Below are 23387 nucleotides of genomic sequence, written 5' to 3'. Positions count from 1 at the left end.
TCAGCTCTCTCCTTACACCCTTTCCTCAGCCCAAATGGCTGCCTTCCTCACTAGCCCAGGCCGCATGGTGGAATCCTGACTCCCGGCCGGCATGGCTTCTATCGTACGCACCAACCCTCATGGCGGACTGCTTCACTACAAACTGCATAGCTGCTTGCCGCTTCCTCTCTGAGACCTCATGGTTGAATCCCCCTACTTCATGGCTCCTTCTTCATGGCTGCCTCTCTTCTCTCTCACCCACCCTCATTTTAAATGCTTGGCCTGGAACTTCCTACATGTCCTCATATCCGGCCCCTCCTACAATGTGCTACTTTTGTCAGTTTTCCCATATCCCTTTTACCTTCTTTCAGCTGCCATCTTTAGTCAGGGCAAGAGTTCTCGGTGGCACACGGACATCCGGCTCCTGCCTCTCATGCAGGTGCTGTATAAGTTTCCCCTACCACCCCCCCCCCCCCTATATCACGAGTCCCTGAATGCTCCCAGTGTCACATATGCCTTTGCCCAGGGTGGCAGTCCACTTCCCTTCAGGAAGGACATGGCTGTCAGCTTGCCAATGAAGGACATGACTGTCAACTTGCCATTGTAATGCAAAGTGTCTTAAATGCCGTATCATCTGCTCCCCTTTCCCCAATCCAGGTCTGTGGGAAGTATTCTCTGGTACTTTGGGGTACCCCCTCTGTACCCTGTTATACTATTAACTTATTTGTACAAGCCTCCAAGTTCCATTGCATCACAATTCTATGAGATATTATCCTCCTGACTTTTTTACTATGGTGAGATATACATGACACAAAATTTGCATTTTAACCACTTTCAAGTGTAAAATTCAGTGGCATTAGTATAGTCACATTGTTGTACAACCATCACCGCCATTCATTTCTAGAACTGTTTTTTTTTTAATCTTCCCAAACTGCCAGTCCCCATTAAATGACAGGTTGCTGTGTACCCTTCCCCTGTTTCCTGACAGTCACCATTCTACGTTCTGTCTCTGTGAATTTGGCTACTCTGGGTACCCAGTGTAACTGGAACCATACAGTATTTGTTCTTATATGACTGGATCATTTTACTTACCATAATATCTATCAAATGTGTCAAAATGTCGTTCCTTCTATAGGCTGAATATGTTCCAGTGTACGTATATATCACTTTTTTTTTTGTTTAGCCATCCATCCATTGATTTACACTTGGGTTGCTTCTACTTTTAGCTGCTATGAATAATGCTGCTATAGCCCTGACTGGTGTGGCTCAGTCGGTTGGGTGTCATCGTGCAAAGCAAAAGGTCATCGGTTTGATTCCCAGTCAAGGCAATGCCTGGGTTTGTTTCTCTCTCTCCCTTCCCTTCTCTCTAAAAATTAAAAACAAAATCTTAAAAAAATTCTTCTATAAACATGGATTTAGAAATATCTGTTTGAGTTCCTGCTTTCAATTCTTTTGGGTATACTCATAAAGAGTGGAATCCTATGATAATTCTATTTTAATTTTATATAGAACCACCATACTGTTTTCCATAGTGGCTATACTATTTTACATTCCCATAAAAAGTGCATGAGGGTTCCAATTTCACCATGTCCACACCAACACTGGCTCCTTCTAATTGGTGTTAGCTGGTATTTCATTGTGATCTTGATTTGCATTTCCTTAGTGATTAGTGATGCTGAACATCTTTTCATATGCTGTTTGGCAATTGGCATATCTTCTTTGGAGAAATATCTATTCAAGTCCTTTGATAATTTTTAAATCAGGTTGTTTGCTTTTTGTTCTTGTTGAGTTGTAGGAGTTCTTTATATGTTCTGGATATTAATCCTAATCACATACAAGATTTGCAAATATCTTTTCCCCTTTCATGGTTTGTCCTTTTCCCTCACTCTTTGTGTGTGTGTGTGCATGTGTGTGTGTGTGTGTGTGTGTGTGTGTGTGTGTGTGTTTTCAAGCTGATGGAGCTTAGAGTAAGTTAGTGACTTGTCAAGATCAGATATTTTTATTTGGAGCCATTGAACTTAAACATGGGTCACCAACTCTTTACCTATTTCCTTTTGTTTACTATTCTACTCCAATCCCTAACATTTGGTTACATCCACATAAAATGCAGTTTGACCTGTGGCACTTGTTACTGTATAAACAAAGGACCAAGTGACAAAGTTTTAACTTGTGCTGTAGATGACCCAGACTCTTGCTGCTCTCGTCTCTTAGTCCTCCTCTCCCATCATTCAGAAGTGATGCCCATACCAATACATTAGTTACATTAATTAGGTAATTAATTAATAAATGTGTTTTCTCCATTATATCCTCTTTAAAATGTTCTATTCTGTTTCTTAAGGTACTTTTAAAAAAAGAATCAGAACATGTTTTCCAAGGGCTATTTATTTACTCTAATAACTACTTCCTATTTTAAGGTGACAACCAGTGATAGTTTTTCTGCCACATTTTAAAGAGACTTTTATTAGATGGAGCAAGCTTCCATGCTCTACAAATTAATCCTAAAGCACCGATGTTAGTAATGCTGGCAGCTGCCTAGATTGGCACCTGACACAAAGTAGGCCTCCAGTAAATATTTGTCAAATGGATGCTGAAATGCCACAACAAAGGGAGAGGATTTGTAGGGAAATCGGTCTCAATTGCATAATTTACCGGCGGGGAGTAGGGGGGTGGGGGGCTTGGGCAGTATTTTGTACATCATGGCCTCTGTGGAAATTAGTTTTATTTAATCTCATTCTTTATGTCCAAGGCTTCAGAATACTACATACTGGGGAGGAGGCAGGAATAAATAAATAAATCTCCCAGAAGAACACAGCAAGCCTAAGTAGGCTTCCTCGTGGGACGTTGAAGGGAGCCCAGACTTGCGCCCTTTTGATCCAAATGCCCTGCTTCCCAACTGTATTGTGGGAGGCTCTGAAAAGGGCCTTGAAAAAACAATGAAACTTTTGGGCCTTTCAACGTGATTTCTTTTCAACAGTGACCCCTTGGGTAAATCACTGAATCTTCTGGGCCTCAGTTTCCTTTCCTCTACAAAAAATAGAGTAGAACCAGAAGAGATAATTTTCTAGGGCTCTAAAATGCTATATTGCTATTTTAGTATTCCATTTGGAAGAAAATGTGGGAAAATAAATCAAGCAGTTCTAAGAGTTCAGTGTAAATGAATGCTCCATTTTAAATCAGATCTTCATGGTCATTAAAGATTCTGGAAAGCTTAAGTAAATCCTTTTCTCTCTCTTTAGTTTTTATTTCAGTTATTATCTCTAACTTGGAATCTCAGCTTATGACCCTAATTATGTAATAAATATATTTCACACACAAATTCTAATGTGATAGCATCATAGGGGTTATTGTAGTCAATTGATTATTTGATTTCTATTTGTTAATGTGACCATGTCATCTGGCTGCCTACCAGCCTTTGAGTACTTTTCTGTGTTTTGGTGTAAGCTCCTGTTTCAGGAGTCCTGCCCTCCCAAGGTAGAAGCCCCAAAATTCACTTTCCTGACAGGAAGTAGTGGGCCTGGGACTTAGGCCTCATTAATCAGAAACATGAACTGGAGAATCCAACTGAGAGGTAAGCAGTGTGATGAAGCAGGAATCCCTGGTCTGTCATAAATTATGGCCAAGGCATGGGTGCGGGTCCTCAAGCCTACTGCCAACAGTAGGTTCACACGTGAGCTGATTGGAGGGCTGTTCATTGATATCAGCCTGACTCTGGCACTCCTAGAGTTTCTGTGAATTTCCAAATTATTCACTAAATCGTTTTCCATATGTATCTCACATTTTCTAAATCCATTCATCTATGGACATTTGGTTGTTTCCATATTCTGTCTATTATGAATAATATTGCAGTGAACGCAGAGGTGCATGTATCCAGAAGTGTGTATAGCTAGATCATGTGGTAGTTCTATCCTTAATATTTGGGGGACCTCCATAGTGGCTGCCCCAATGTACATTCCCACCAACAGTTTATGAGGGTTCCCTTTTCTCCACATCCTCTCCAAAAACACCTTTTTTGAGTTGGTGCAGGGAATACAACAATTAAGATATTTTCTCTGCCCCCTCTCGCCAGGGGCATGTAAGTAAATAAGAATGATCAAAGGAGTATTAAAACTACATAGTATTCATGATAAATCTGGGGTACTGTGGAAGCACATAGGAGGGTACAGGGACTATCATAGGTCAATCACTAAATAAATGCTATTTGAATAATGAATGGATGAGTGATTGAGTGAACAAATGAATGAGTGAGTGAATATAATTGGTATGAGCATGCAGAGCCCTCAAGGCGTGCAGTCATTGACTGGAAAGAGGCTTCTCCATTTTCACTATTTTCAGTGAAATGAAATGTGACTGCCAGAGTGCCAGCAACGCCTAGGTCAGCATGCCCCGTCTACTTGGCTCAAGACTTCAATAAAATAACTCTGATGGGCAAAACTGCACCCTTCTGAAGCTCTTTTCAGAATGTTCATTATCGATTGAACAAAATATGTGCTTATCTTCAAATCAGCTGATTGTACAGCCAGAACGAGTTGCTTAACTTTGCTAATGGCTTTGGGTCAAGGTATCAAATCATGGCTGTGATCCTCCCAAAGCAGAAACTATTGTTCCAGCTGAACTTCACACCTCAGTTTCAGCACATCTCTTGGTCCCTTACATTGTTTCTGTGCCAGCTATTTACTAGTCGGCACTGCTGGTTCTACGCAGGCCATGGCAGGGGTTATCAGAGAGACATTTACTCTTCTTGATAACTCCCTAGCACAGTAAGTGTCTGCTGTGGAACTGGAAAGAGCTAGTCCAGACCAGTTCTTAGTTTCATTGAGTATTCTTCACTTTTTATAAACAATTACCTTTTTCTTAATTTCTTCCAACCAAATCCAAGCCTGTGGAAATTTTTTCTTTAAAAATAACCCTCATTTTAATAGACTAATATATTTAAAGCAAATCATAAATAAGAATTTAACACTTTAGTATGCATTAAAAAAACTTGGAGTTAGAACTATATGGTTTGAAATACATTTCCCCAATATGTTTTTATTATTATCTGAAGTTTGATCCAATCACTATATAATTGTGGGGCCTTTTACCATAGGAAATATTTCTCTTGAAGACTTTCCTTTATGGGACACCTGCTCAACTCTTGGAAGTTTTTATCAATTTTCATCTCATCAACATTCTATTCTGGGCACTGCACTCACTATACCCAAAATGAAACCAGCGTGTTTAACAGGTCTAGGATGACTTTTCCAATCAATAATGCTCAGACAACAAGCCAGCAAAGCAAAGCAGCACACAATAAAGCTGTTAAATCCTCTCCTAGAACAGTTCCCGCAGCTGCACACTGCATGATTGCCCAGGCTGATCTCCAGGTCAGGTCCCGTCTTCTCTTGTTACTCTCAGTCTGAACGTCTCCTCCAAATTCATTTTTCCTTATTAATTTCCTTATTTACCTCTTTCAATTCATGTCACTCTTATGACTAACAAATTCTAGAGAATATATCTTAATTATTTTTTGTTATATATCACAATTGTCAATCTGAAAAGCTGATGAATGACTTGACTCTTTCTAAAAATCGAAGTGAATTGCTCTTCGCTAACATGGACTTCCAATAATTTCCATTTTTTGTGAGCCAAGGGACCTAGATTTGAAAACATTTCCTTACCACCTACCATATGTAATCCATGTTCACTTGTTGCACCACTTCTGAACTATATGGTATGGCACTGGACAAAGGTTTTAGTCTGTACCACTGCAGACACAAGGAAGGGGTTTAGGATGAAGGAGGGCACCCCCCCCAATGTGGCCTCTTAGCTTTTGCCCTTTGCCCTTTCACAAAATCTTTATCTACTAAGCAAGCTGTTATTGCGTGAGCATCCACTCTCACAGGGGAAGAGAGAAAGAAAAGCAAGAGCCTGGAACATAAGTAATAAGTGTTTGTTATTATTATTTCAAAGAATATCCATAAAATTTTAAACAGTCAAACACTATAAAAGGTAAATTATTTTTACTTTTATTAACTGACACAAATTGCTACGTTATTTTGAAATACAGAGAGAAATCAGTACATAGAACGTAACAAAAAGATAAATCAAGAAAATACTAGACCAAGATAGATTTGAACATTGACTTTAAAAAGGTCTTCTAACACTGTTTGTTTTTACTTATTTTAAACCATAACTATTTCATTGAGCATCTATTATTATGCCTAGCACAACAGTAAATGCTATAAGGAAAAATGTAAGATGTTATTTCATTACCTTTGTCCCTAAATCTAGTTATTTGTGACTATAAAGACATTAAAAGTTCTAGCGCCTAACACCTTTAAGTAAAATCATCTCTGAAAGTAATTACTTTGGAAGGTTATACACTTATTTTAAAATCTTTCCATTGCTCAAAAATGGTGTTTGCTTCTTTCTTTGGGAAGTGCCTTTGGAGTCATTATACAAATCATTAAGGGAAGCGAGCTCAGTGTGTTAGTTCAGAATGCCACTCCGTCTCCCTCAAATACCTGGCTTAGTTACCTGCATTCCTCCCTAGCTTGGTGCTCAGTGACTTCCGGTTATTTTTTCATCTTTAATTTGTCCCAAGACAAGTTTGCCATTCTTGGCCACCGCAAAAACAACGTAGTGCAGTATTACTGGGCAGCACACACTGAGAACAAGAAGCCTTTCTCATCATGGTTGCATCCCCTGCAGCATCCAGCAGGGAAGGTGCTTAACCACAGTAGCAGTTCAACGTTAGTGGCTGGAAACAGCAGGGTGGGCTCAGGGCAAAGGCGAGGGAGGGGTCCAGAAGGCCTTGGGGGTATTTCTTTCTGTTCCATTGTTCCTTAGACGTCTGGCTTTGACAGCGAAGGACAGAAAGGTCTGCCTGAAGCCGGCAGCAGGTTCTCCCAATACTCTCTTCTAGCCCTGTGTTTTAAAAATACACAATTAATTAAGGGTTTGTATCTCATTTCAGTTTCAACACACAGGCAGAATAACTGTATTCATTCATGCCAGGGGTTTTTTTCAAATTCTATCCTTAGTAATAATCATTAGGTTTCATATCACCTGTCAGAAAAAAGCAATGGGTTTGAGTTTTATAGACTTGAATTCATTCTGAAATTTCTAGCAGGGTTCTTTTTATTCTATTTTAGGATATTTACAATATTTTAATGTAACATATTTATAATACTTTAATGTAATATAATGACAAGTATATGAAGATATTTTAATGCAATGAAACAAAGCATAATTCTTCAAAAAAATAACAAAAAACAGAATACAAATAGCTTTGTCAATATTTGTTCCTTGTTTTTAGACAAAGAAAGAAAAGTAAAAAGTTTCCTCGTTGCAGACCTTTGTGTTACATATATTTTTACGGTTTCCCCCTTTATACTTATGAAACAATAAACAAATCAATATGTTGGAACGATAAAAATGTCAGAAGTCAGGGTACACACAGGTTTCTTTGTGATCACAGTTGTCTGCAAATATCAATGTTTGGGAGTTCAAGGTTCAAAGAATGGCTTACTCTACTCTAGAGAATAATGTTTTATCTTTGGTGGCTACTGCACATTCAGATTCCCTAGATAGTAATAATTAAAATAAGTTGCTTCTCACTTATTTGAGTTTGTTTTCCCTGGGAATGGTGTCAAAAGGGGAGCAATTTTTACTTTTCATTTTATACAATTCTATACTTTCAGAATTTTTTAATTATTACACACATGCATAGTATTTATACTAATGAATAAAATGAGATTTGAGAAAAATAGTGTTGTTAATTTAAAAATTCCTACCTGGCTCTAATCCACGGTTTGGTGTGCATGTCCAATCCACTTCCCCAGCTGCCATGCTTTTCTGAGGCCGGTGGCAAAAAGCCCCTTTCTGGGGCTAGCTCCTCTGCAATTGCCCTGATGTGGTAGGGCTCGAATCCACAGCACCCACCTATGTACCTGACCCCCAGGTTGTAGGCCTCTCTGGCGTATTTGTGAATATCCCACCTGGTCACAACTCTGGGCTCCAGTCCTGTAACACACCAGTTATGGCATTTCTGTTACCATCTACCTTTTCAGATGATACATGCTCTGATAAGCTTTTTTTCTTCCATTAAAAAACTGTAAATTTCAGATTGTGCATTCTTCAGATGGCTCATTTTTGGTTAACAGGTAATGCAGTCCCGAATTGTATGACTGTACCATAGTTGTTCATTATAGCTCTTTCTATTCTGTCACATTCAGAAATAACAAGGACGTCTAATCCGTGCCTGAGCTCACCAAAGGGGTATTCTGGGAGGTCCACAAACCCTCCTTTGCCACAGTCGGGGGTGTGGAACCCCAGGGGCTGTACCATCAGGTGTGCTCTCAACCCTGCAGCCTGGAGGCCGTTCTTCATGAGCTTCACAGTCTCCAAGCTGCTCTTGGGCCCAAACCGGCAGTTCACACCAACAATTGAAGCCCCTGTGCAAAGATATGAAGAACTTTTACATTTTTTTCTTGTTTATTTTATTTGTTAATAGTTAGAAGGTGTCTCAGAGGTCAGCTGGCCCCCTCTACCTCCCTAATTTTATAGATGAGGAAGTGAATTCCGGTTCATTCTTTCATTACTGCTCTGACAATAGCAAGCATTGCTAAATTTCATAATTAACAACTGAGCTGTGCATCATACTAGGAGTCCAAATTACCTGCTTTCACCAGCTTAACAGCACATTCTCCAGGTGTGATATCATGCTTGTCTCCCTCTGGGCCTATGCACATAGTAGCTGCCACAGGTTTACCAGCTCCTTTTAAGACTTCCACAGCCCACACAGCTTCTTCAGCATGCTCAAAATACTAAGAGAAATTTTACTTTTTTCTATAGGTTCAAATATGAAGCAGATTTTGAGTGGTAGAATGCAAATGTGGCAAAACAGTTATAAAAATAACTAAGTATATAATATGTAATAAAACTTGAGGGCATGTGTATCAATCAGACTGACTAAAGGATACCTTTCTGAGTATGTATTTTAATTCCTTTAGCAATAGAGGGTGGGGGAAATAGGCTTACCATTGGTCATGTGGAAAATAATGCAATAGTTAATAAATAATAATATAATAATAAACTCTTTGTTTCGCATACTTACAACTGTAAACCTACTTTTGCCACACTGTATATAGATTTTCATTCATATATCATCTAAAAAACATGAAGGTTTTTTTGAATAATTGAGTATTTAAAATCATAATTTTGAAGGAGCAACAGTTAGTAAATTTAGGACTCATCTTTTATGGAACTGAGGTGATGAATAGTTTGTTATGCTTTATACTACTTCCAAGTGCTTTTATATTCACTTCTATTTAGATACTGATAAGTGTTCTATAAAGTAGGAATGGAAATATTATTTTCCCAGATGAGAACTTTGAAGCACAGACTGGGGAAGGATAGCTCCTGAGTTTCTTTGCATGTGGCAGACAGGGCACCTGGTCTGGTAAATTTATGACGTCTGCAGGGGTGCTTCTCAGGAAACCCCTGAAGACCCACAATTGAAAAGCCGATCTTACGTGAAGAAAAGCTAGCAGAAATCTTCCTCTTCTTCCATCTGGACCTAGAAACAGATTCCGCAGAAGCAGTGTGCGAGGAACGACACGGGGAGTCGAAAGAGAGGTTCTTAGAAAGCAAACTGGCGCTCCCATCTCCTGGGGGATGTGCGGGGTGGAGCCTGTGCTCTGCTCTGCTGAGGACCGTTCCCAGCTGGGTCAGCTGTAGGTGGCCCTGAGACTCCGGAAGGCCAGAGAAGCAAGGTTTTCAACAGGTTCAAAGGAGTGATTGGGAAAATAGCCTACCAGTTGGTAGGCTATTGTCCTTGTTGAGGTGAAGACCTGAGGACTTGACTCTAGCAATTGTAAAGGGAAATGGTGAATGAGGGCTTTTAATTTTGGGAGTCAGAGGAAAGGAATGTTTTGGGCCTTCATGTTTGGTCAATGATCAATTCTTACTGTTTCTTTCTTTAAAATATTGCTCATATGTTATCATTTGAGTGCAAACAGAGAGGCAAGAGTGAGCAAGAGTGGAGGAAGGCAAGGGAACTACTTGGTATTGATGATTACTGGCGGGGCCTGGAGGAGCCTGAGCAGCCAGCCACTTGTCCCCAAGGCTCTGCTCCCTCATGGCCTCCAGCCCATATGCACGGCTCCTTCTAGTCCTGCCCCTCCCTTGTGGGAGGACACTTTCTGAATCACTGTCCTCTCTCTTGACCCCATATTGTATACCCCCGGGAGTCATCTGCTATAACTACTCTGACCTTAGAAAACCAAAGTCCACAGTTGGGCCTCTCCTGGGTCTGTTCTTTGGCTTCACAGAGAACCTAGCATGCAAGTGAGAGCATGTTGACTGTAGTGCATTTAAATAAACCTTTGGCCATCTTCATGGTGTAAATGAGGTCATAGGGCAACCCAACACCCTCAGGATGGTTGAGGAGTATTCATTTATGCTTGTCACTAGGTTTAACACTATCAGTATAACACTAGGCTTACCTCTGCAATCAAGAAGTCCACATTTTTCTTGGCAAAAACCTTAAGCTGTAGTTGAAAAAGTTTTTTAACTCTTGCTTCATCCTTGTGCTGTTTATATATTGATGTCTGGCAGATCCCCCCTGCCACCAAGGCATCGCCTTTGTCAGCCACTTCTCTGGCAAGGTCACAGGCAACAGCATTTACATCTTCCCACTGAGATTAGAGAGCAAGAATTAAGATGGTGAGCTTGGCATTTTAAAGGTAAAATATAATCAATAACAAAGGAGGAAATGAGCAAGTATAACAAGTAGAAGTCGCTGGTTTTAACTGTAATTCAAGAAGACCAGCAGAGTTGGGTACCATCTCTTCTACTACCAATGTGTTTGTGTTTCCATTATTGTACTTAACACATTGGATTTTAGCATATTTGTTTACCTCCCACGCTTGACCTTGAGCCACTTCAGAATAGTTTCTATGCTTTTGTATGATCTTTGTATCTAGTACTAGAGAATGCATTATAACAGATACTCAATAATTGTTGGTTAGTTGGACATTAACATTTATAAGTGCTAAAAGTTTACTTTTGCAGAATATATCACAATACTTGCACATCCTTCACCTTTCTCAACAACCCTTGGCAGTTAAGCAGAAGTTATTTCCATTTTGAAGAGAAAACCAGTGCTCCTTGCACAAAGTCACACAGCCAACGGGTGGCAAAGTTGGGCATCTGACCCAACTGTCCTCATTCCTAGGCCAATGCTGTGTGACCTAGGACCATCCTTTCTCCAGATGGACAAGTCAGAAAAGACGAATGTGAAATGAGAAGGTAAAAAGAACATCTATAAACTGTTCTTTCTCTATTAAAAAATAGCACAGAAAAATGGCCATGCCCTTCCAAAGGCCTATTGTTTCCCAGTCCTATACCCTCCCTTCCCCTAAAGAGACCACAAACTCATTAGTTTAGTGAATATATATCTATATAATAATTAATTATTTAGATATTTTATGTGGAGCTTTTAATAAAGGGTAGTAACACATCGGGTCAATTCCATAGCTTTCTACTGAGAGGTTATTTTTATTATGTTACATGATCCCTACCCACCTACCCTCCACCCTATACCCCAACCAACTGGCATTACTGTTTTACCTTGCTATCCATGTTTTCTTCACTGGCAGAAAAGGTGAAAGTCTGCATGACATTGGATCCCGCTCTCAGGAATTCTATGTGAAGCTGACGAACTACAGAGTAGTTTTTTTAATTGAAGTTTAAATATAAAAAATGACAGAAGCTACTATTTTCAGCAGCACCAGCTCATCCACACACAATTCTTTCAGTCATACACAATTTCAAACCTAGTGCTTATTTAAAAACTTGCAAATTAAAGTTAGTAAAATTCAAGGACAGGACATGGCAGGGTCTTTACCAAATCAGGGCTGTTTAGGAGTAGTCTCATATTATCTAACTGATGGGCCTCAGAGCTTGGTGAAGTCTGATGCAGAGGTTAAAGGTTGGTTGGCCAATTGCTCTTGGTTTCTGGGTCTAGGAGGGCTTATTCAGTTTCTCACATCACGAGGCATCTGGCCGGCCTGCAGAGTAGTTGGCACTGGAGAGCCCTCAGAGTAGAACGAGGAAAACTGCATTTCTCTCTTTGCCCCTCCCACTTTGGCAACAGAACCTGGCCATCTATTGTCTATACTTTGTTAGCTGGTAGATATCATGAATCATCCTTACCCAAATCACTGTTACAATATTCAGATTAGCTAGAAGGGAGAATCTGAAGCAATAATAGTGTTACTATGCTAAGGAAACCCTTGAATATCCATAGGGTAAATATTCATGAAAAACAAATACTAAGATGTGTATTTTAGTACTCTCTCTATATGACAATGCAAATGTGTGTGCACAGTGGGTGGAGGAGAAAGAGAATCATTTTCTGCTATTTGTTCAGCCCACGTACTGTCACTGTCTCCACCTCTTGGCAATTTTGACAAGTGAAACAATCCTTAGGAAACGTGCACTATTATTTTTTCATCTTCTCTCAGTCAGGTGCACTAAAACTGCCACCCAGATGAGCAGTCTTGGGGATGCCGGCACTGACCTGCATTTGGATGCTCCACCACAGCCTCTGGGGTCCAGAGCCCGGCCTTCACATAGCCCCTCTTCTCCAGAGTTATGAGAAAGCTGCCATCTCCAACCACAACCTCCCCACTATCCAGACGCTCTAAAATACCCTGAAGAAAAGAAAGAAAAATCATCTTAAGGCCCCTCTTTTTTTCCCAAAAGCAGTTTCCAATTTTTGGAAAAGTAGTATGTTTTTCTTAGAGCTCCCGCTCCATTACAATCACTGGTATGTCAGTATTTTAGAAAGACTGAGTATACTGTTATTTCTTGGACAATCCAGGGACTTGTTTTTGTCAGAGTGCTATGAACATTTTTTTCTCATAACATTTTAAAAATATATTTTATTGATTATGCCATTACAGTTGTCCCATTTCCTCCCTTCATTCCCCTCCACCCTGCACACCCTCTCCCACCCACATCCCCTCCTTTAGTTCATGTCCATGTGTCTTAAGTTCTTTAGCTTCTACATTTCCCACACTACTCTTGCCCTCCTCCTGTCTATTTTCTCCCCACCATCTACTTATTCTCTGTACCTTCTCCTCCTCTCACTCCCCTGTTGCTAACCCTCCATGTGATCTCCATTTCTGTGGCTCCACTCCTGATCTAGCTGTCTACTTAGTTTGCTTTTGTTTTAGGTGTGGTTGTTAGTAACTGTCAGTTTGCTGTCCTTTCACTGTTCATATTTTTTATCTTCTTTTTCTTAGATAAGTCCCTTTAACATTTCATATAATAAGGACTTTGTGATGGTGAACTCCTTGAACTTGACCTTATCTGAGAAGCACTTTATCTGCCCTTCCATTCTAAATGAAAGCTTTGCTGGACAAAGCAATCTTGGATGTAGGTCTTTGGATTTCATGACTTGGAATACTTCTTTCCAGCCCCTTCTTGTAGTCAAGAAACTATAAGTTCTCTTTGAAGAAATCAGCTGACAGTCTGATGGGAACTCTTTGTAGGTGACTGTCCCCTTATCTCTTGCTGCTTCTAGAATTCTCTCCTTCATTTTAATCTTGGCTAATGTAATTCTGATGTGCCTTGGTGTGTTTCTTCTTGAGTCAACTTCTTTGGGACTCTCTGAGCTTCCTGGATTTCCTGGAAGTCTATTTCCTTTGCCAGATTGGGGAAGTTCTCCTTTATTAGTTGTTCAAATAAATTTTTCATTTGTTGCTCTTCCTCTTCCCCTTCTGGTACCCCTATAATGTTTAAAGATGTCCTGGAGGTTCCTAAGCCTCTCCTCATTTTTTGGAATTCTTGTTTCTTTTCTTTTTGGTTGTTTTTCTTCTTTCTGGTCCATTCCATTGATTTGAGTCCCAAATTTCTTCCCGTCACTATTGGTTCACTGTGCATTTTCCTTCATTTCACTTAGTGTAGCCTTCATTTTTTCATCTAATTTGTGAACAAAATCAACTACTTCTGTGATCATCCTGATCACCAGTGTTTTGAACTGTGCATCTGATAGATTGGCTATCTCTTGGTTGCTTAAAAGTATTGGCTCTGGGGCTTTGATTTGTTCTTCTGATTGAGACATTTTTAGTCTTTTCGTGCCTGTTATGTATGAGGGCCAGAAGTTTATGTGTTCATGGGGGGGGGCATCCCAGTTGCTGGGTTGTGATGCTGTAAGGGGTGGGGTGGGGCCAGAGACGGAACAATGGTCTCTCAGATTTCAGTCCCCTCTGCCGCTTCCCACAAGCAAATTGGGCCCTTCTGGTGCTGGTTCCCAGGTGGGTGGGCTTGTGTACATTCTAGGACCCTATGGGTCTCTCCAACAAATGCTCCTGTGAGGCTGGGAGTCTCTCCTGGCACCTCAACGGCCACAAGTTTTTTTTTCAATTGGCGTTTTTAGGCTTTATTTCCCATCGCTTTGACCCTGGGTTGCGCAGTCTGTCTCACTGCCCGTTTTTGCCTAGTTTATCGGCGCATGCAAATGTGTGTCTGCAGTCAGCCAACCACCTTGCGTGCCTCACTGCATCTGCTTGTTTCCTTCCTACACCCAGGGTCTGCAAGTCCCGCACCACCTGCACACCCGGCTGTGCCAACTGCCACGTTTTCCTGCTGTGACCCCTTTCCACTGGCTGCCAACTCCACCCCTCTTACCAGTCTGGATGAATGGTGGTCACATTTCTGTACAGTTCAATTTTCTGTTTTGGTTGTATTTTTGTTTCTAAATCTTTGTTGTCCTTAAATTTGGTTGTTAGGAGGTACAGTATTTCAACCTACACTTCCATCTTGGCCAGGGGCTTGGGCTCTCTTTTTCTCATAACATTTAGTCTGAGTCAAAACACAGTGAAGGAATGATTCCATAGTAGTCATTTGGGTTTTTCAAGACATTAGTGGCAGACATCGCTAGTTGCCTAACTAATTTGCATGTTTTCTCTTCTTCCTTGCTAATGTATTTTGTTTGGTGGCAACAATGTTACCAACTTAAAAAAGAATTTCAGGGTCCCTTGCTACTGGGGATGGTCATCTAACACAGTGCTGACCGATGAGACAAAGGTGAAGTCCACTGAAGATTTCCAGAGAAGTTTTACTTTCCTGATACAGAGGCCCACTCCTTTCCATCTTCACATGTGTTTCCTTCCTGCCCGGAATGGCAGCATGAGCCCTGGAGATGCAGCAGTCATCTCGCAGCCATGCCACTGGAACCCACGCGCTACGGCTAGTGGAAGGGAGTGATGGCAGCAGCCTGGAGTCTTAATGACAGCTTCGAGTAGCTGCAGCAACCGTGGACTGCCAGAATTCTTATTAGGTGAGAAAAATAAACCACTCTTTTTGTGTAAATCACTGAGCACAATCCTAATGAATGCAACATTTGATCATTATGCCCTACGTTTTCCTGCATGTTCATAGGCACTTAGTCATTTGGTGCTCCCAAGCACCAAATGGTCAAGTGTCTTCTCTTCAGAGAGGCCTTCCCTGACCACCCTGTGACAAACTGCAAGCACCCCCATGGTGTCTATCTTTCTTGTATTGACTGCATTAGTTGAAGATACAACATTTTAGTGACAATGCAAGGTCAGTGCCTCTCAGCCCTGCCTACAACTGGACACAGAGCAATGCATGAGTGGGGGAGGAAAGCCTGGGGCTGCCCCATCTAATCAGTCACATGTGCAGCCCAGAAAGGGGCATTGGAAGGGGCCACACTGGAAGCTAAGTTCCAGGCTGTCGGAGCCACACTGCCACACATCTCCATTTTCCTGTGGAGGGAAGCAGAGTAGAGTCCTGCTGTGTTACCTGTGAATACTGTTTGACAGAGAGCGCCTCACTCTCGTTATTTTCCCATATTTCATATCTGAAAATGACTTTAGCTGAACATGGGAGAAATGTTAATATTTACCACGATCCTCACCTATCTCTCTGCTCCCTCATTAAAATACAATTTGCTCTTTCTGTTTTATACTTTTGAAAACTAAATAAAGACATTAGCTTTAAACTTTTAGTGAGACCATCCCACATGCCAGGTACAGTCCTAGGCATGAGAGACAAACATTTGAGTAGGACAAGGTCCATGCCCTTATGAAGCTCAAATCTGGGTACCTTGGGGAAGGCCAGTGGGTCAACAGATCATCCCAAGAGCATGTAATACATGACTGCTGCACAGGGATACAGAACAGAGAATTAGAGGTATAGTCGCCTGTATAAAATCTCATCCAGAAAATCTAACACACTTCAATTAACTACATTAAAAATCAAATTTAATAGTATACATAAAACAGTTTGAGAGAGAAAAAACATTGGTATACAATTTAGGTATTAGTAGTATCTCACATCCCACATCCAAACCAAGTGTGTCTATTTAAACTTCCAATATATGTCTCCCCCCCCCGTCCTCACTGACCCTGGATTATTGAAATGATCTCCAATTCCTTCTAGCCCCCTATTTTATCTTCCATTGCTGACAGTGCAAAGCCTTGCCTGACCTACTCTTTTTTTTAATTAATTTATTTTTTATTGATTATGCCATTACAGTTGTTCTATTCCCCCCCTTCATTCCCCTCCACCCTACCTCCCCATCCCCATTACCGCCCTTTAGTTTATGACCATGTGTCTCAAGTTCTTTAGATTCTATATTTCCCATACTATTCTTGCCCCCCCCATCTATTTTCTATCTACTGTCTATGCTACTTATTTTCTGTACCTTCTTCCCGCTTCTCCTCCTCCCACTCCCCTGTTGCTAACCCTCCTTGAGATCTTCATTTCTATCTTTCTACTCCTGATCTAGCTGTCCTTTTAGTTTGCTTTTGTTTTAGGTGTGATTCTTAATAACTGTGAGTTTGCTGTCCTTTCACTGTTCATGTTTTTTTAACTTCTTTTTCTTAGATAAGTCCCTTTAACATTTCATATAATAAGGGCTTGGTGATGATGAACTCCTTGAATTTGATCTTATATGAGAAGCACTTTATCTGCCCTTCCATTCTAAATGAAAGTTTTGCTGGATAGACCAATCTTGGTTGTAGGTCTTTAGATTTCATGACTTGGAATACCTCTTTCCAGCCCCTTCTTGCCTGTAAGGTCTCTTTTGAGAAAACTGCTGACAGTCTGATGGGAACTTCTTTGTAGGTGACTGTCCCCTTAGCTCTTGCTGCTTCTAGGATTCTCTCCTTCATTTTCATCTTGGCTAATGTAATGATGATGTGCCTTGGTGCGTTTCTTCTTGGGTCCAACTTCTTTGGGATTCTCTGAGCTTCCTGGATTTCCTGGAAGTCTATTTCCTTTGCCAGATTGGGGAAATTCTCCTTTATTATTTGTTCAAATAAGTTTTCCACTGGTGGCTGTTCCTTTCCCCCCTTCTGGTACCCCTATAATTCGGATGTTGGAGTGTTTAAAGATGTCCTGGAGGTTCCTAAGACTCTCCTCATTTTTTTGAATTCTTGCTTCTTCACTCTTTTCTGTTTGGACATTATTTGCTTTCTTCTGGTCCACTCCATTGATTTGTGTCCCAGTTTCCTTTTCATCACTATTGGTTTCCTGTGCAATTCCATTCATTTCAATTAGTTTCACCTTCATATGTTTCTCTAATTTGTGGCTATAATCAACCAGTTCTGCGAGGATCCTGATCACCAGTGTTTTAAACTGTGGGTCTGAGAGTTTTGCTATTTCTTCATCACTTAGATTTATAGGCTCTGGGGCTTTGAGATCTTCTTGAGCCATTTTTGGTCTGTTCGAGCCCTTTAAGTGTGAGGAGCAGAGGTGTGGACTCCCAGGTCTCTGGGTTGTGATGCTCTTTGTGGGGGCGTGGTCAGAGCTGGGAAATAGCAGCCCCCTCTGCTGTTTCACGCTACTGGGTGAGGAGCAGAGCCTTAGGTGGTTCACCAGGGCAGGGCCACTCAGAGTCGCTGGGTTATGACGCTGTATGTGGAGGTGGGGTCAGAGCAGGGAAATGGTGGTGCCCTCCACTGCCGCTTCCCTCGGGACTGCTGGGTCCTGGTCCAATCGCCCACTCCCTCGCTTGTCTATCCGCGCACAAATGCGCGACCACAGTCAACCCGCAGCCCCGCTCCCTCGCTGTTTCCCCGAGGTCGTTCGCTGGGTCTCTCACCAGGTCCAACCCTGCACCTGGATTCCGAGCGCGCCTGAGTCGTCTGACCGAGTTTTCCTGTGCAACCCCACTCTACCAGCTGCTGGTTTCACCCCTTACCGGTCAGGCTGAAGAATTTGTTGTTAACAGACTTCCGAAAAGTTCAATTTTCTGTGTTCTGGCTATGTTTTCTGTTGCTAATATTTAGTTGTCTCTAAACTTGGTTGTGTGAGAAGGCACCGCGTCTCCACCTCTGCCTCCATCTTGGCGGAAGTCCTGACCTACTCTTATTTGTGAGTACCTCCTCCTTTGCGTCCTGCTTAAGTCCAAACACACTCCATTTCTGCATCCATCACATGCACTGCAGTACCTGCTTACTTACCTGTTTCCTCTGTTTGGCTATAAGGTGTCTGAGGCTCAGGAGACATATCTTGTGACATACTCCTACCACCTCCTACACCACCTAACACAGAGTCAGCCCTTAATAAACTATGCAGAGTTGGAAGATGGACAAACCTGTTTTGAAAATGTCACATGTCTCACATATGCTACAAGTTTGGTCCTGAGGCAAAAAAAATAAAAATAAAAAAAAATGATACTCTTTAACAGAAAATTAGCTAGGGTTTTTTCAAGAAAATTGTAGCACACATTTTGACTGTGTCTTCTTGATAGCAAATAAAGGTAAGATATTTTTATGCTATCTAGATGTTTGTCCAACATTTTAAATTTGCCAGTTTTCCAAATAGCCATTAGCAGAATAACTAAGTTACAATTTGAATTGACAGCATCATTTAGCCCCTCCTTTACCACCTCCACTGACTGCCAGTATGATATAAAGACAGCTGGAGAATGGCAGGACTGGGTGAAACAAAAAACACTGGAGACTAACTGGCACTACGTTTATATTTTCATCCCATCCTCCCTTAGTTAGACAGTGGACCCGCCTGGGATCTGATCGTGAGCTCTGGGAGAGAGTTGTCCCCCTTGATGCAGATATCCGTGTCTGGACTTCTGGATTTAAGATCTGGCTTCAGGGCAGCTCTGCTCATACACAAAGGAGTCCACCAACTTTGCCCTGTGGCAGGAGGCAGCCAGAGATCCAATCTGCCTGAAAATTGCCCCTCAGACTGCTCTCTTGGATTGAAGAAGCAATTGGAGGTGTCCTTTGTGGCAATTCAATGAACTTTTAAAATGCACCTGTGAGCTGAGAGGTGAGGCAAGCTCCCTCCCTCTAACATTTTAATTTGAGTTCCCAGGTACTCATTAACATGGAATAGCATACCATAAACTTGGTGCTGAAGGAGTAGAGGCTAGCAAGAAATTGAACACAGAAAGCGTATTGCAATACCTTAAAAATGAACTGTAAAAGTGAACATAGTATTAGGGGAAAGTTTGGAGAAAGAAATTAGCATGTTGTTTTTTGCTTCTTTATGCTTTTACTATTCCTATGTTCTTCTATGCCCATACTTTACTTTTATAATCAGAAAAATATATTTAAAATGTTTTTAAGTTTTTAAAATCCATATTCCTCATCTTATGTAACTACTGCCATTATTTTATCCTTCCTTATGGTGTGTATATACTTTCACATGTCATTGCAGTCAGTCTGTGTGTATTTCCTTTTGTAAATTAACATTGCCAGAGCACTTGCCTGTTTCCATACTTTGCTCCTTAATGGGCTGCCTAACAACTTATTAAGTGGGTGAACCTTAATTTATTTAGAGAGCCCACTACTGTAGGTGTCTCGGTTGTTTGTAACTTTTTAGTATAAATAAGTCAGCGGTGCACATTTTCATGTCCACATCACCCCTTTCTTCCCCACCATCTCTTATGAATTTCGGGGTGCAAGTGGGTTGCCTTCAGGGGTCCTGGACATGTCCCCGCGTCCAAGTTCATGCCCTTTCTAATTTTATTTTGTCACCCCTTCCTCCCACTGCACACACGCACACCGCGTAGAAATGGGTTAACAAAGCCAATAGCTGGCATCCTGGCTGGGAGTGGGGCTGAGGTGAAAAGCCTGGGGACAGGGGCCGCATGGTGGAACGACGCAGAGGGGTCCCCACGCATCCTTCTCTCCACCTCGCGTCTGGCACTGTCCCCTCAGGGACTGGGGACAGCGGGCCACTAGGACGGCCAGACCGCGGCCCTTCCCAAAATCCAGCGGAACCCGGAGCAGTGGGGCAGGAGCGCCGAACGCTGTGGGTGCTGGCCGGCTTCGGGGAGAGAACGTGTGGCCTCCGATTCGAAGGCTCAAATCCCTGCCCTTCTCTGAGCTAGTCGCTTGACTCTCGGGGCCTCAGTTTCTTCCACCATAAAATAGGACAACTGTGAAGATAAGATTACTGAGTAAAGTACTCTGCGCAGTGCGGACCCCGAGTCAGGGCACCCAGGTTTGTCATCTTATCCTCACTCCCAGGCATATCGTCACCCTAGCCTCACGATCCCATTAACCGAGACCCAGAGCCGCCCAGGGGCCTTGCCCGCACCGCAGAGCACCGCTGGGGGCTCTAGTAGGGTTTGAACTTTTGGATCTGGGAGACCCGCGGCAGGGAGGGCTGACTGAGTAGTCACGGACTTTGGGAAACTCACCTTCTTGGCTCCGGGACGCCCGGCAGGTGCCATGATGCCGCAGTTTTGCGGGAGCCTGGTGGCAGGGAGCGCGCCTGTGTAGGGGCCTGCCCCTAGCCCGGGGGCGGAGCCCCGCGGCCGCTGCCTGCAGGCCGGCCTCGGAGCAGGCGGTTTCCTGGGCTTCGCCATGCTACGCCTGGGTGCGCAGCGGCTGCGGGGCCTCCCGCTGCGGGGCTTACTGCTACCTGGCTCCCCCGGCCAGCCGCGCTCCGTCAGCGGCTCCGTCAGCGGCCTGGAAGGGTGAGTGGGAACCCGGCCCGCTCAAAGGCCGAAGGCCAGAGGATGAAGGGTGGGAGCGAGGAGCTAAGGCAGACTCGGGAGTTCGGGTCGTTTGGATTCTTTTCTTCTTTCTTCTTCTTCTCTTTTTTTTTCTTGCACGGTTGCACAAAAGTGATACTGTATCAAAGGGGAGAAAAGTTCCCAGGGAAGTCTCTCCAACTCCAACCCCCTTCCTGGGCACCTGTTATAGTGACTTTTGTGTCGACCCAGAGATAGTCTGTATGTCTGCAAACCTTGGCGTATGTATATATGTTGTTCTTTGGCTCACTACTCATCACTTTTTACACTATGTCTTGGAGAAGCTCACAATCAAGCTAGGAAGACAGTCATGCAAATAAGTATGTTAAATCACTGAGCAGTAATTATAATTAGCGAAGCATGTGCACGGTGAGAGCAAGTTAAGTAAGGAAGAGTGTTTTACTCCATCTGGCTCTTTCACCTGGAAAATAGTGGAAGGAGGTGATCCAAGATTTAGGGAACTAGACATCCTGATTATGGTTTTTGGTGGAATAAAATGATTGCAAGTGCATTCTTTAAGTACACTGAGAAAATTATTCTCTAGATTCTCTGGAAAAATGTAAAAGAAGTCACCTGTTCAGTCCTTTAGCTATATTAGTTATCTACAATGGACCAGAATTATATGGAGTGAGGCTCAAATGCCTCCTCCTTCCTCCCTCGACCAGGTTGCCTGAGTTAGGCTTTAAATGCCTTTTAAAAAGCTATAGCTACCACAGCTTAGTACAGCTACCATTAAAAAAAAATGTCTTCCAGAAAGGACAACCCAGCCTCATCTGCGGAAACAAGATGGAAAGAGAGAGCAGAGACAGTGATTATCGGAGGTGGTTGCATTGGTGTGAGTCTGGCGTATCACCTGGCTAAAGCGGGGATGAGAGATGTGGTCCTGCTGGAGAAATCAGAGCTCACTGCCGGATCCACGTGGCATGCAGTAAGAAAAGCACCTCGAACTGTCACATACATTGAATCGTGCACTAGTGCCATCAGTTTCCTTCCCATTCACAGTGCCCCGCTGCTGGCTCTTTAGAGTGAGTTCCCTTTCAACAGTGTTAGAAAGTGAAGTTCCATTTTGGTTGGCATACTTCCAGGCCGTGATCAACACTGACGATGTCTTTATCTTGAACACATGGCTTCTGCATTCACATCTTTCTACCCATGTGACTTAGGGCAGGTTACTTAAGTTTCCATTTCCTAGTGTATAAAATGAAAGTGATGATCATACCTACCTGCTAAGGTTGTGATGAAGATTGAGTGACTGTGTGTGAAGTTATTAAACACATAGTAGGTGTTTAGTAAACAGTACCCTTTGTATTGAAGAACAGTGGTGGAATGATCCTGAATATGGCTGAGACCTTCACCTATATTTCCCTCACCTGACTTTAGTGGTCCTATTTATTTATTAATGGTTTTAATTTTGTGTGTAAGACACAAGGTGGGCTACATGAAGACTTAACTATGAGAACTGAGAGCATGTGACACACTTCTGTGTTAAAACACACAGCCAAGTCCGTCTCATGTACTTAGTGGTACATGCATAATTGTTCCCGTGCTCTGCAATAACTGGGCCAACACAGAAAACTGCTCAGGGAAATGAGGTGATTGATGCTGCTTTTATGCTGCTAAACCAATCGTTTCTGAAGTCAGCTAAGTATGGGAGAGAGTTTTTATGACTGTTGTGCAGAGTTCTTTTGGAGGATGAGTTAGGCAATGTCAGTTCAGCTTCCTGTCATTAACTTCCCTTTTCATCATTACTTTCTTCTGCTGAGACAAGAGAAAACCCTGCTTTTAGGGCCCTTTGGACATCCAGAACCTGCTCAAGGTACGGGGTGAAGGTTGAGCACTAAAAGGGCTGTCTGCCTCTAGTTGAGTGTGGAGGAGAGTAAAGCTCAGATTTAAACCCAGGTGGCCCCAAGTCCTACTGGCCACAGAACCCAGCCACATGGTTGGATGGAGGTGCCTAGAAAAATCATAGCAAGGCCATCTTCTCTTCCCTCTTTCCTCTTCTTCCAACTCTCTCCCTCTCCCCCTTCCAGTCTGGGAGAGAGGCCCAGGCACCTAGTCCTCCTGAATGTCATTTCAGAACCTTCACAGGCACATCTGCTTTTGTTTCACTAGTTCCCCCTCAGCTTGCTGCCTCCTGTCTGGACAGAGGGGTCCCTGAGGCCACCAACACTCCTGGCTCCTCTTCTCTTCCTGAACTAGACCTTCTGTGTAGGCTTTTTGCTATTATAGTAAAGAAAGCCTGCATTTCTCCTATAGCTCTCCTGTAACTTCTCCTTGCTGGACATTCGGTCACTCTTTCAACAAACACATTGTTGAAAGAGCCTGTATTATGTCAGGCCAGCACTGTTGTAGGTGAGGACACAGGAGTAAACCAAACGAAGTC

At 42.5% G+C, this 23387-nt stretch overlaps 2 protein-coding genes across 2 annotated transcripts in view; one reads left to right on the top strand and one right to left on the bottom strand.

Annotated features, from left to right (window-relative positions):
* Window positions 1–6002: 6002 nt before the first annotated feature.
* On the bottom strand, window positions 6003–20836 carry BHMT2 (betaine--homocysteine S-methyltransferase 2). Its single transcript, XM_053664436.1, has 8 exons — window positions 20669–20836; window positions 12545–12677; window positions 11593–11684; window positions 10467–10658; window positions 8639–8786; window positions 8232–8414; window positions 7755–7983; window positions 6003–6885 (listed from the first exon to the last, which is right to left on the bottom strand). Exons 1-8 carry the CDS (start codon window positions 20834–20836, stop codon window positions 6804–6806), a joined length of 1227 nt encoding a protein of 408 aa, XP_053520411.1. The 3' UTR covers window positions 6003–6803.
* Window positions 20835–23387, top strand: part of DMGDH (dimethylglycine dehydrogenase) — a 59387-nt gene continuing 56834 nt past the window's right edge. The window contains exons 1-2 of the mRNA XM_037143693.2: window positions 20835–20947; window positions 21758–21932. Coding sequence (XP_036999588.2) covers window positions 20835–20947; window positions 21758–21932 — 288 coding nt within the window. The remainder of the gene's footprint in view (window positions 20948–21757; window positions 21933–23387) is intronic.

This window comes from Artibeus jamaicensis, unplaced genomic scaffold (genome assembly GCF_021234435.1).
Source record: "Artibeus jamaicensis isolate MK-2021 breed Jamaican fruit bat unplaced genomic scaffold, CSHL_Jam_final contig_373, whole genome shotgun sequence".
NCBI lineage: Eukaryota > Metazoa > Chordata > Mammalia > Chiroptera > Phyllostomidae > Artibeus > Artibeus jamaicensis.
The sequence above is the reverse complement of the archived record's forward strand: the minus strand, read 5'-3'. Positions and strand labels throughout refer to the sequence as shown.